Raw genomic sequence first — 13,387 nt, forward strand, 5'->3', positions numbered from 1 at the left:
TTACTATGGAACCATAAAATTATTTAAAAAGCCAAGGGTATCTATTTTTTGTTGTATTAGACCATGATAATGATATATTATAGACTCATTTTCAAAAAGGAGAACTTGGAGGATGAAAGAGTTGATGCCCAGACTATAAAGAATTTTATAGTCAGGACACTATACTGGATACTATAATATCAGGATACTATAGTTAAAAGTTAAAGTCCTTTATAAACTTTACCCTTTTTTAAAATCTGAGCTCTGATATGTGACAAGTTGAGAGTTTAAATGCCTTCCTTCTGTCTTCCTTCTTTCTTTTGCTGATTAACAAATTGCCCCAGATTTAGCAGCTTAAAACAGCAAACATTTCTTATACTGTAGTTTTTATGGTTAAGGATTGGAGAGTAGCTTACTTGCTGGTTCTAGCTCAAGGTCTTTTGTGAGGCTTGATTAGGGCTGGAGGATCTGTCTTCTACTGGACAGACACAAGACTGTTGGCAAGATGCCATTGTTTCTTGCCTCAAGGGCCTCTCCACAGTTACTTGAGTGTACTCATGACATGGCATTTGGCTTCTCAGAGAGTGACCCAAAAGGAAGAGATCAAGCAGTTTCTGAAGTCTTGCACCACCACTGTTGTTTGGAGTCTTTTAAGTCCAGCCCACACTCAGGAGAAGGGTCTTGGGTTCCATGTCTTGAAGGGAGGAATATAAAAGAATTTTCAGGGGTGCCTGGGTGGCTCAGTTAGTTAAGCATCTGAATCTTGATTTCGACTCAGGTCATGATCTCAGGGTTGTGAGATGGAGCCTGGTATTGGTCTGTGCACTGAGCGTAGAGCCTTCCTCAGTTTCTCTCTTCCCCTCTCCCTCTGCCCTTTCCCTGCTCATGTGCGTTCTCTTAAAAAAAAAAAAAAAGGATTTTTCAGACAAGAAAATGGATGTAAATGGAGAATAAATGGATATAAATGGAGAATGGAGATAAAAAGGCCCTGTTACTTTGGTGCTTGGGTAGTGGTCGAGGGTAATGACTCTAGAGTCAGTGCTTGGGTTCAAATCCTGGACGTGCCTCCCATTAACTTTATGACCTTCGTCAAGGAAACTTAGATTCTACATCTATAAAATGAGTGCAGTAATAATATATAATTCATAGGAACGTAGAGAGGAATATGTGAAAAAAAGTGAACATAAAACAATTAGCATAGGAGCTGTTATTTCTGTTAAGTTACCTGTTTATCTTTTCCCCCCTGCTATGATATAGCAGTAACTTTGATGTAGGAGATATCTTTCTGTAATGTTACTAGCGGAATATGAATTTACTCTTATATGCTGTAATATGATTTTTCTACCTCCTACCCTATCTATTCTTACTGTTTTTTTTTTTTTTTTTTTTTTTAAATTTTATTTATTTATTTGACAGACAGAGATCACAAGTAGGCAGAGAGACAGGCAGAGAGAGAGGAAGGGAAGCAGGCTCCCCGCTGAGCAGAGAGCCCGACGCGGGGCCCGATCCCAGGACCCCGGGATCACGACCCGAGCAGAAGGCAGAGGCTTTAACCCACTGAGCCACCCAGGCGGAACAGTCCACTGCATGTTTTATTTCCTCAGGCTAGGCCCAGGAAATGAAACTCCTGGGTCAGAATGTATGAACCTCTTTTAGACTCTTGATATATAATGCCACACTGCTTTCCTGAAAGTTTGTACCAACTTATATTTCCAGCAGCAGCTTATCCTTACTTGCCACTTCCAACACACTTCTTTTGGTTTCTAAGAAGTATTGGTGGCTAAAATCCTAGTTTCAGTGGCAAGGCAAAATTGCATTAAAGCCCAGGGAACTGTGTTTTCACAAGAGCTTTAAATACGTAGGAATATTTTCCAGTCTTTCTGAATTGATTTGTACACACACACACACACACACACACACACACACACACACAGAGTGAAGTATTAGGTAGGAATAGATACAGTTTCTCTTTTCTTGGAACTTAAAATATAAGGCTGAGGTGAATACATATAATTAAGATGTACAAAGAATAAAATACACACTGTTGACTTAAGATATATCTCAAGAAGCAAATTATAAGGTACAAGTTACACATCAGATCAGGCTGCAAAATGACTCGCATATTGAGAATGCATTCTTGAACCAAGTTAACCTGTTGCCTCCAGAAAAAAATAAGCTTCTTTTCCATTTTAAATACATGAAAATCTACTGATTGATAGGAGTAGAAACTCAGGTTTATTATCAATTTCGGTGATCTGCCTAACGCCAGGAGTAACTACTGTATTCTGTATCACATCCCATCTGTAAACTGTCTCAGGTTAAGATGCTGCCTATCAATGGATGACCTTTTTTAAAAATTGACCGTAGATTTAAAAAGCTACCAATCATATAGTTCTGTCTAGTAGGTGAAAGTTCACCTAATGCAAGAAAGATCCTTATTGAGTTTAAGGGGAGTTGTATTTTGGAAATGGCATATAAGTTCTTTTGGGGAGGGTGGAGATCACGGTGGCAGGGCTAGGACAAAACTCCAGGAGAATAAATGAGTATTTAGAAGGAAAAAAAAAAAAAGTCATGGGCTGTGTATATGTATTCTGAAACTGCACTGACACACTGGGCAAACTTGTAAAATAGTACATTAGTATTACCACTGGGAACTTTTTTCCCTTCAATATTATCAGCACAGTTCATTCCATTCAGATCATAAGTATTATACCTTAAATTTGTAACTGCCAAATCTTTTCTGGTGTTTATTTAGCAAATACTTATTGAGCACTTACTCTGTAGAAGGCACTGTTTTATGTAAATTATGTGTTGAAAGAACTTTAGGGCAACGTTTTATTTCAAACCTCTTTTGGACGAGGGGGAAGCATTCTTTTGTTTTAGAAGATTCATCTGAGTCATTTTATTGGTTTGATTTTCTGTCAATAAATTTATAGTCACTAAATGGCAATTATCCCCCCCTCCCCCTCTTCTATTGTATTTTAACATGTACATATTTATAATAGGATTAGTTTCTGTGAAAAAGATTTTAAAAGGGCGATGACATAAATGAATGTTTCCAAAAGAACAAAATAGGAATCAAAAGGTACATGAATTTCATGACTAGCAAATGGGGGAAGGATAATCTACCAGAGGTTGGCATGTTGTTTACTAATAAATACCTGTTTAGTGTGCTCTTTAACAGTTCTGTAGTGGGGAAAAGACGAAGTCAGCCTCTGAAAGTAGTTGGAAACTCCTTACTTTCCAAGTAAAGCTTTTAGCATATTTTGTAGGTATGCCTCTTTTTTTTGTTGTTGGTATTCCTGTTTTAAAGTGCAGCTTTTCAAGTGGACGGGTTATATGTTGCATAAGCTTCGAAACGGCCAAAACAAGTTAAATAGCCACCTTTATTTACAGCTGTGGGACTAGGTATTAAATCTCTTCCAGGAAGAAAATTTGATTAATGGCTCTTTTCCAAAGTGGGGACAATTGCAGACTTTTCTTCTGCAGAGCGTGAAATGTGCCTCTTCCTGCCGAGGGCCCATGTCCTAGCCGCGGCTCCCGGGGCGGTTTCCAGCCTCAGGTGTCTCCCCCGCCGTGGGCCGCAGCCGCTCTCCGGGGCGGGCGTCCGGGACTTCCTGTCTGGGCGCGGGGCGGAAGGATCGCGTTGCCAGCCGAGGCGGCCGCCGCCGCCGCCGCCGCCGCCGCCGCCCCTGCCGTTAGGTGGTGGGGTTTCTCAGCCCCGCGGCGGGAGGCGGGCCGGCCTCGGCTTCCTGTCGGAGGACGCGCAAGGATCCGGGCGTCTGAGTGTGTGCGAGTGCGTGAGTGTGTGTCGGTCGCACGGCGTGTATCTCCGGCCGCGGGTTCCGCCTCCTCCCCTGCCGCCGCTGCTCACGGTGTAAGTCAATGTGAAGCAGCAGCTCCAGCCCCGGGATAAACATGGCGACGTCTCTGCATGAGGGACCCACGAACCAGCTGGATCTGCTCATCCGGGCTGGTAAGGACAGGGGAACTTTTCTCCTGTGCATCGGTGCAGCAGGAGAGGGGGTGCACAGAAGGCGGGGTGTCTCCCCTGTGGCGGTCAGTGCAGGGGGTTCAGTGTCCACCTCAGTCACTGGGGCGGCCGGGGGAAAGGGGGGTAGTGAATGAAGTAATGGAGGCGACGAATCAGGAAGTGATCACCTTGGAGAATAACCTGCCTCGAATCTGGCGCTGTCGCTTCAGGGTGTGTTCGGCGAGCGGCGGCGGCAGCTGCCGGGCGGAGCGCTGGCAGCTGGTGCTGGAGAGCCGAGCCGCAGTTAAGTTGGGGACTCGGGGGCGGACGAGTTGTGCGCTTCACCCCAGTTGCTGAGGAACCAGGAAGTGAGTGAGGCTGTTGTCTCTCGGCTGCGCCTGCCACGCTGTCTGGCCGGAGAGGCCGCTGCTGCCCGCGGTCGGGGGCGGCGGGCTTCTCCGGTGAACGCTCGCCACCCCCGCTCGGTTCTCCTTTCAGACTTGGTCCACAAATCCACGACTTCCGCGTGGACGAGGCAGCCCCGGGCCATGTCCGGTAGACCGATACCCGCCAAAAAAATGCTCTGCCCCTCCTCTTCACGTCCCCACCTTGGGCAGGCTCAGGAGTAACGGTTCTGGAAGGGGTCACTCAATAATGTGGAATAGCCCGGGAGGATGTTTCTCTCAGGGGCCCGCCTCCCTTTCCTCATCTAATGGGTGGCTGTGAAGAAGTAGGTTTATGCCCCTTCCCTCGTGGGTTGTTTTTTTAGGGGGAAGAATGGGAAGGACACGGGATATATTTGGTGCCCCTGACCTGGAGCCTTGGGGCATCAGAGAAGAACGTTTATTTTCGTAAACAGTGGGTGAATGTGAAGGAGTGGGGTGGGCGAGAGGGAATCTTGGCCCCAGGGAAGTCTCAGCACGGAATTGCCCCCTTTTCCCCTCCCCCCCAAACCTCCCACCATAGCGGAAGCGCCTCGGAGAGGACAGAACGATCGGGATTGACAGGCCCCTGGTTCCAATCTGCTCTCTGAGATGTTCCAAATAAGAACGTTGATTTCTGGGGGCGGGACTCTGGGCCCGCGCTGAGCCAATGAAGATTGGGCGGGAGTGAAGCTGACAATGTACGCATGGAATTGGAGGGAAGAGGAGTGTAAACACGGAAGTGGCCGCGGGGGTGGGGGATGTGCAGCGCCACTGCTGCAGCGGAAGGGCACGGACTTAAGTTACATAGAAAAAGCAGCTTTACTTAACAGACAGCGCAATGAGGGCTCTTAGTCGATGTAGCAGTGCTAGAATATTATTTACTTATAGCAATAATAAGCATACATGTTCCCTTTCCCTGGGTTCTATTTCATACCGCCAACTGTGGGAACTGGGAGGTAGGAAATACCGAAGATGGTAATGCTGTAAAAGATCTAAAAGTAGTTTGATTGGTGGAACTCTGTGATTCGGTTCGATTGGGGAAAATCATGAACGTAACGCGTATCGCTAAATTTAACAGGACTTTTAATTGAAATAAAGTCTTGAATAATATAAGTATGTATTGTATGATACATGAATGACCAGACTTTTTTCCTGTAAAATGTAATATTACACGTTTCAAAAGTCCCAAAGAAAAATCACAGTGTACTGCATGGTGATTGAAACACATTTGACAGTTATTTTCTGAAAAGAGCAAGAAGTTAAGTATTAGTAAATAAGAACTTAGTTCCTTTTGTGTATGTTCAGTCCATTAATAACATAATATGAATTAAGGAACGGAATTTTTGGTCTTTTATTACTGGTACTAACAGTACCTGTAATTGTGTGGGTCAGTGATATTTTTGTCAGTGTTGAACATTTCAAGAGATGTTTTCAGTGATTCGAACATACCAAGAGAACTTTAGCATAGCCCCCGCAGTCAGAATTTTGAAAAATATTGTAAAGTTTAGAGGGCTAAATTTTGCCAACCAGAGGTATTTCTTTTATAAGCTTTTGGAATTAGTGAGGCTGAACGTGACATATAGGTATTTTGCTTGGAATGGAAACCTATAGAAATTCACAGTTTGAAAATACAAGTTTTAACTCTCTTTGATAAAAGTTTTTTTTTTTTTTTTTTTAAGTTAAATGTTGTTTTCTGGTCCTAATGCATTTCTTTAGTGTTTACAAATCTTAACAATTGAAGTTTCCTTTATGGTTATAATGTTATGTAAAGAATATATTTTACCTATAATTGTCTCCAAATTATTTCCTCAATAATTTTTATGTAATTTGAAGCTCTTTTACAAGTCCTATTTTAGAAGGAAACTTGAGACAGGTTTGCTGATTTACCCAAAGATTACTCAGTGAGTTAAAAGTTGGGGAGGAAAGGTGGCCCACAAGATGAGGAATCATGGATCCAAATTAATAAAAATTGAGATTGCTGCCAATATCCAGTGATGTTGGAAGAGTAATGTTTGTGAAGTTTTTATTTGTAAAATAGAATACCTTTTTATTCCTTTGAGAGAATTATATGTTAGACATAATTCTTCCTCACAAAGATTTTTACAGTCTAATTGAGACAGATGTAAATCTACTTAATACATAAATGTTCACGTAACTACAGTGATTGCTATAATGGGTTGATGACTAGTGTATAATGACTGATATTAATGAAAACTTGTAGAGGAGATCAGCTTTTAGTCAAATATTGTTAGCATAAATGTTTCTAAGTGATTTTATTTTATTTTATTTTTTTTAAAGATTTTGTTTATTTATTTGACAGAGAGAGATCACAAGTAGGCAGAGAGGCAGGCAGAGAGAGTGAGAGGGAAGCAGGCTCCCTTCAGAGCAGAGAGCCGGACGTGGGACTCGATCCCAGGACCCTGAGATCATGACCTGAGCCGAAGGCAGCGGCTTAAACCACTGAGCCACCCAGGCGCCCTTTCTAAGTGATTTTAAAGCACTTAATGGTACACTACTATATTGTTATATGTTAAGGTACCTAGGGGATATACTTTTGCTTTTATTTTCCTCCGTTTGAGGCTTAACTATCAACTGTAGTTAACCAACTTCAGCTACCAGCTTCAGCTTTAGTTATCAGCATTTTTGCTGTCAGAGGAGTCTAAGAGTGAAATGAAATAAATAATTTTGTTTATTAAAAATCACTTATTTCAACACACAAAGTGTTTTTGTGATGACTTGACATATGTTGTAAAACTTTCACTTATAACGCTATTTATGAGAAAGAGCTTTGACCCTGAAGTCTGGAGATGAGGATCTGCATCTCGCTGTCACTAAACTAGCTCTGTGCTGGTAACTTGACTTCTTTAAGGTTTCATTTTTTGTAAGAGGACAAGGTTGACTAGGTGATCTCTAATAACTAAGATTATAAGTAGTTCAAATATTTAATGGAAAGTGAAGACTTTTTTTTTTCTTCTTGGGGTTTTTTTTTTTTTACATTGCAATGTGTAAATGAATATCTGCAATGTGTAAATAAATGTTTGAATTGGGAGGTTAGTATCTACTAGCCAATGTTTGTGCCAAAATGGAATTTGAGGCCAGGTCTATATGTTGAATCACATTATGAAATAGTTTAGGATCATCTTCATATGTGAAGATATATATATGTGTGTGTGTGTGTGTGTATAACTAAAATATATATAGCGAATTGTAGGAAAAACAAATGTCTAGTCTGTAGGAACAATGAATGTTACTTTCTTATGTGAAAGTATTGGTAAGTGTGATCTAGATTTTTTGGAAGATTTTCAATTTAAAATATTCTGCCTTCTTCTCAAGTATACTTTCCTTGACTTGTTTCTTCCTTTTTTGAGAAACTGAGAATTAAGAAATTGGAGAATTTAGGTTGAGAGATATGGTCACCAGAACTTTTTTCTACTTTAATGCTGTTATTAAATGAGAGGGAGGGAGTTTTCTGGAAATGTAGCTTAAGTATTTTCACTGATAAAACAAATCTGTCTGATTTGTCAAAGTTCATTGTCAAATTTGAACTTGAAAATCTTATTTCCAGTTTACTGTAAATTCAAGTATCTGGTTATCAATCTTGAAAAGATCAATATGAAAACAAATTAGGATGTGAGAAAATGAAGCATGTGTTGAAATAAAACTGGAAGAATGGCATTCATTTTTTGTTTTTAAAGATTTGTTTATTTTAGAGAGCAAGTGCAGAGGGGAGGGGCAGAGGGAGAGAGAAGGAAATTTAAGCAGACTCTGCTGAGCTCAGAGCCCAGTGGAGTCCAGTGAGGGGTGGATCTCACGACCCCTGGGATCTCAAAAGAGTCAGAGGCTTAACTGACTATACCACCCAGCCCCCATTTAAAAAAAAAACTTACTTGAACTCTTCAGAATTCACTGCAGCATTAGGATTAAAATTCATATAAAAAACTTGAGTTAAAGAGTAACATCAGTATTTTAACATTCAAGCAGGATAATTCAACATAAAACAGTTAACTTTAGAAACAAGTGGTTGGTGGAAAAGGGTGGGCAGGAGCATGTTCTTGATAATTATTTAAACTCCTTGTATTATCTATAGCATTAGTGTTCAAAGGGATGCAAAGAAGTGCTTATGAAAAACTTTTTAAATCTTTTATGTGTAAGTGGACAGAATACTGTTGTACTTTTGGAAAATGGAGTCATAATTTTTCATCTATGCCCTGTTTAGAAGCTAAAACTAATAGAAACAGGATAGAATTAGGGTGTTTTTATTCTGTTTTGTAATAAATTATAGTTGCAGTCCTTAAAAACTAAAATCTCTGTGCTGATGACCTGTGGAGTCCTGAGCCTCTTTCAGAGAGTCTGTGAAGTCAGAATTGTTTTCATGACAATTCTGAGACATTATTTGCTTTTCAGTTTCACAAGTGTTCAGAATTTTCTAGAGGCTACATGACTTTATACTACAACAATTTAATGAAGAAGCAAATCTGAATCTAATCACTTTCTACCATGTATTAAAAAGATTTACCAAAATGTAAAACAAAGCTACTCACTTTTTTTGTTATAGAAAAGCTATTTTTTCATTAAAATATTACTTAGAAGCATTGGATTTATTATTTTAAATGAATTGATAAATATTTTAATATTTTCTTAATTTCAGTTTGAAGTAGAATAAAATCTAAAAATAGGACTTAGATAAACAAAATCTCTTTGTGGTCCTCAAATAATTTGAGTATGAAAGTTGCTGTTGACCAGAAAAGTTTGAGAGTAGTTGTATATTTTTCAGTACCATAGGCATTAGCCATATGTGGCTGTTGAGTGGCTGAGAAATTGAATTTTTAATTTTTTAGAATTTTAATTAATTGAAGCATAAAAACTGAAGCTGTGGAAGACTTTTATATTATTTGTTGAGATGACAATATTTTTTAATATACTGGGTTAAATGAAAGACATTAATTTCAGTTTCCACTTACTTTTTAAAATCTGGCTGTTGGAAATTTAAAAATTATAACATGGCTCATGTTATATTTTCATCAGGCAGCTTAGTTCTTTTTCCTTCTAAACTTTCAAATTGTACTATTGATTAGAAAGTCAAAGAGGAATAAGACAACATGGGGTGTCCCAAAATTTTACCTTTTCCCCCTTTTTATTGCATTCATTTGTATTTTTCACTTACCTGTTATGCCTTGGGGCATTAGAAGATAAATTGTATTAAGTCAGGTGCCTGGTTGAGTGATGATCTTGTATTAGTTTATGGTCTTCCTTGTAGGGACATACTACTATCATTTAAGGAAGTGTTTTCTAATTTTTTTCCTTTGCTCTCAAATTAAATTGCTATTAATTTTTATTTTTGACTTTTAAGAACGTTGTTATGAGCTAGATCCATTGCCAACATTCTCTTCTGCAAAGCTGAGAGGTATGTCTCTTGTCAGACTTAATTACCAAGTTTGGTATTTTGTAACAGCTGTTGAGTGAGTCTGGAATATTCTACCATACAAACACCAGTTGATTAGAAAGCTCGAAATGGAACAAGAAGAGACTTATCCAGTAGGAAAGGAGGGCATAAGCAAATTTGAGTTTTGGCACTATGATTAAAGTTAAAATTATTTTGAAATTTGTTTGATACATTTATTTCTTCAAAAGGGATTGACCAGCAACACCAAGGAATAATCTTAAGTAGAAAATGATACCTGTCAGATTACTTTTCACTTCATTGTTTCTATTTTTAAAATGAGTTGCTTTTTTTCCCCCCCCCATGGTGCCATTAATTTCATACACATGTCTAGAAAGATACTAGTAAACCAAGTTTTAAGTAAGAGATAAGGAGTTTTCAACCCTTGCTTGTAGTTTATTTGCTTACTCTGGTTGTACAACACTGTTAAACTCATGTTTATCCTTAAGAATTGTGCATAATTCTAGTTTAAATTGTATTTGAATTACTGAGCTGAACCAGGTGAATTGAAAAGTTTTCAAAAATTACAGAAACTTAAATAAGAGAAATATTTCTTCAATTTCTTTTATCAAAAACTACTTATATCAATAAAAGAAAAAGAAGAGGGTTTTCTTTTTCAAAATGGCAAAGTATTCTTGGAAACCGATAGGTACACTGTTGTAAAAATTGATCTAAGTATGCGCTCTTAGGTGTTCGTTTTTATGTGCTTGGGATTATAGTTAATAAAAATGACAAAAGTAAAATCAGTAAGCATCCAAAAAAAAGAAATCAGTGCTCCACTTAAGCTGTTAGCTTACAGAATAACTTTATTTTATAGCTTTCTTTAGTTTTGAAATATTTTACTTCTGTTTGTTTTCGATACTACCATTTATGTTTCTAAACTATTAGTATAAGCTTCACAATGCTAGAGATCTATTCACATTTGTTTCTCAGATTTCTAACACAGGGTCTGATACACGGTAAATGCTCAACAACCAAAAGTTGACTGTACATAGAACATAGATCTCCTGATTGATAATTCCCAGAGAACGTATGCATTTTGGTATTCTCATCTTAAATTTAAAATATGAACTAATAAATGTTATTCTTTTTGTGTTTTGTTTTGCTCTGTAAATGTAAAACTGTCCTGGGAAATAATATGTTGAATTTGGGAGAAAGGGGAGTTTGAGGTCAGAAATAAGAGCAAGAAAATACACTTTTAAGAAATAATTTCCACTGACATAATTAACATGAAATCAGGGTTTTATAAATGTGCCTCAAGCTACATAAAAACCCAGGGCAGCATTATTTATAATTGTTAGGCACGTTTCATTTTGTTTATAACTGAAAACATTAAAAAAATCGGGTAAAATTCTGTTGCTGTATTATCAAGTGTTTGGAGCTCTGATTTTAATATGGTAAGGTTTTTAGGGTATGTCTTAATACAATTACATAAGGAATTAGTTTACTGAGGGTAGTTTATTTATAGCATCTAAGACAACACCTAAATTGCAACACAAGCAGACTTTAAAAGAATGAAGTTCCTAGAATAAATCTTAAAAACCTGAGAATTTGCTTTCCAAGGTCCTTTAGTATATGTGAGTATTGTGGGGAGGCACTTTGAAAAATTACTTGAGAATGGTAATTTATTTTATACTTACTAAGTTTCTTTAAAGTTGAGCTAGAAGGACTGATTGAATCCTTTGCTTCAGTGAAGCTGCAGATAAGAGTAAGCAGGGTCACCTAAAGATAGATTTACTTAGAGGTTTGGCTGCCTCTCTGGAACTGTTTAGCTTTGAGCAGATTTCCATAAATGGAAAGAGCAACTGGAGAGACCCAGTACCTTGGTTGAGAGTGTGGATGATGTGCAACAGGTGGTAAAACAGTCGCTGGATTTTTTTTTTTTTTTAATTGCTCTCCAAAAAGCTAAGGCTTTAGCATTTGGTAAATTTTGAGATTAAGTGATTTTTTTTTTCATTTAAAAGTTTCCTGGAAACGGTTTTAAAAGATTCGTATCTTTTGTGTGTAGAACTTGTGAATTTGTAATATAGCTTATGGAATTTATACAAATACTTCCTTCCTTTTATTCTTTTTTAGAGGACATTTTGAGAAAGATCTATCCAATTAGAAACTTCCATATTCATGTTTCAGAACTAAGTAGAATGTTCAGTATTTTTGAAGTCAGGATGTGACATTAATATATCAATATGTTTGTGCTTAATTGGCCAATTTCCCTGTAAGGTCTGTGGGTTGTTCTCAACTTTAATATATAAAAGAAATACCTGCATACCTATTGTATTTAAAAATCTGTATTGGGAATTATAGCAGATATAAAGATGAATTAAAGATAGCCCCCCCCCACCCCGACCTCAGGGAACTTATAATCTTACAGGAGTGATAAGAAATTACCATGATTTAGTGAATTCTTATCTATATGCCAGGCATTGTGCATGTTTTTTATGGGTTATCACCTCACTTAATTCTCACAATTATATGAGGTAAGTAATATACCTGTTTTGTGAAAGAAGAAATCAGTTTCCTCACAAGAAATTAAATTGCTGGTCTAGGGTAACATAAGTAGCAGAGACTAGGACCCAAGCTTTTGGACTTGAAAAGCCAAACGATTGCTGTATACTTTATTGTTTCACAAGTAATTCAAGCAACAAATCATAAAGGAAGTGCTAAAAGTGAGTTACAGAAGATGGCCGAATTAGAAGAGGTTTCATGAGAAAACAAACATAGGAACTTAAAAAAAAAACTTCTTGGGTAAAACGCAGAAAAGTTTAGTGAAGTCTTGAAGAGACAAATTTATTAGGAAGAGAGTTCCCAAGTGTCTGGTGCTATGCACTCACCTAGGAGAGTGTAAGAATCAAACTAATTTATGCATCTAACTTGGAAGTACATGTTTCTGACTGTGATTCTGCAAGGTATTGATTTCAGTAGCTGTATATCAGGATACATAATGGACCTCCTAGGATTGTTAATCTACAACCATCCTTCCCCCACCCCACCTCCAGGTTCGTTTTGTTCTAAAATTGATACGGGGTTCAAATTTCAAGGGTCTTTGTTTTCCTTTGGATAAGATTCAGAAATTTCTCAGTAATTTCTGATCATTCTCAGTTAGTTGCTTTATAATCAACCTCCGTTTTGCAAAGAGTAGATACTAGATCATTTTTAAAACTATTTCTGTAAATAAGTTATATGGACTAATACTAGAGTTATTCACGAGTTAATTTATTTAGTAATGTATTCTGTGCATTTTTTATTGAGTAAACTTATTTTCCCCCCAGTGGAAGCATCAGTACATAGCAGTAATGCACACTGTACAGATAAGACAATTGAAGCTGCTGAAGCCCTGCTTCATATGGAATCTCCTACCTGCTTAAGGGATTCAAGAAGTCCCGGTATGTGAATTGTTCTTTATATAAGCATGTCACATCACTTCACATATCTAAAATGGGTTTCTTCTTAAATACATGGGGATTATTGTTCTCAGGGTTTATTATGTATGAATACCTGTGACAGCAATACTTAGTTCCCTAGTCTTACACACTTTTTTATAATAAATGATACAGAGAATACCTACTATAG

The 13,387-nt window shown here is 37.9% G+C and overlaps 1 protein-coding gene across 10 annotated transcripts in view; it reads left to right on the forward strand.

Annotated features, from left to right (window-relative positions):
- The window catches only part of ELF2 (E74 like ETS transcription factor 2), a 101,619-nt gene that overhangs the window by 75,668 nt on the left and 12,564 nt on the right, over positions 1-13,387 (forward strand). For 8 of the 10 annotated variants that reach the window (XM_045996985.1, XM_045996992.1, XM_045996974.1 and 5 more), the window contains one exon: positions 13,087-13,200. In XM_045996985.1, the coding sequence (XP_045852941.1) occupies positions 13,087-13,200 (114 nt within the window). Of the gene's footprint in view, positions 1-3,670; positions 3,956-13,086; positions 13,201-13,387 lie in introns of those variants that run through there. The other 2 variants (XM_045996983.1, XM_045996981.1) reach the window with 2 other exon arrangements.

The sequence above is a fragment of the Meles meles genome, chromosome 2, assembly GCF_922984935.1.
Source record: "Meles meles chromosome 2, mMelMel3.1 paternal haplotype, whole genome shotgun sequence".
In the NCBI taxonomy this organism is placed as follows: Eukaryota; Metazoa; Chordata; class Mammalia; order Carnivora; family Mustelidae; genus Meles; species Meles meles.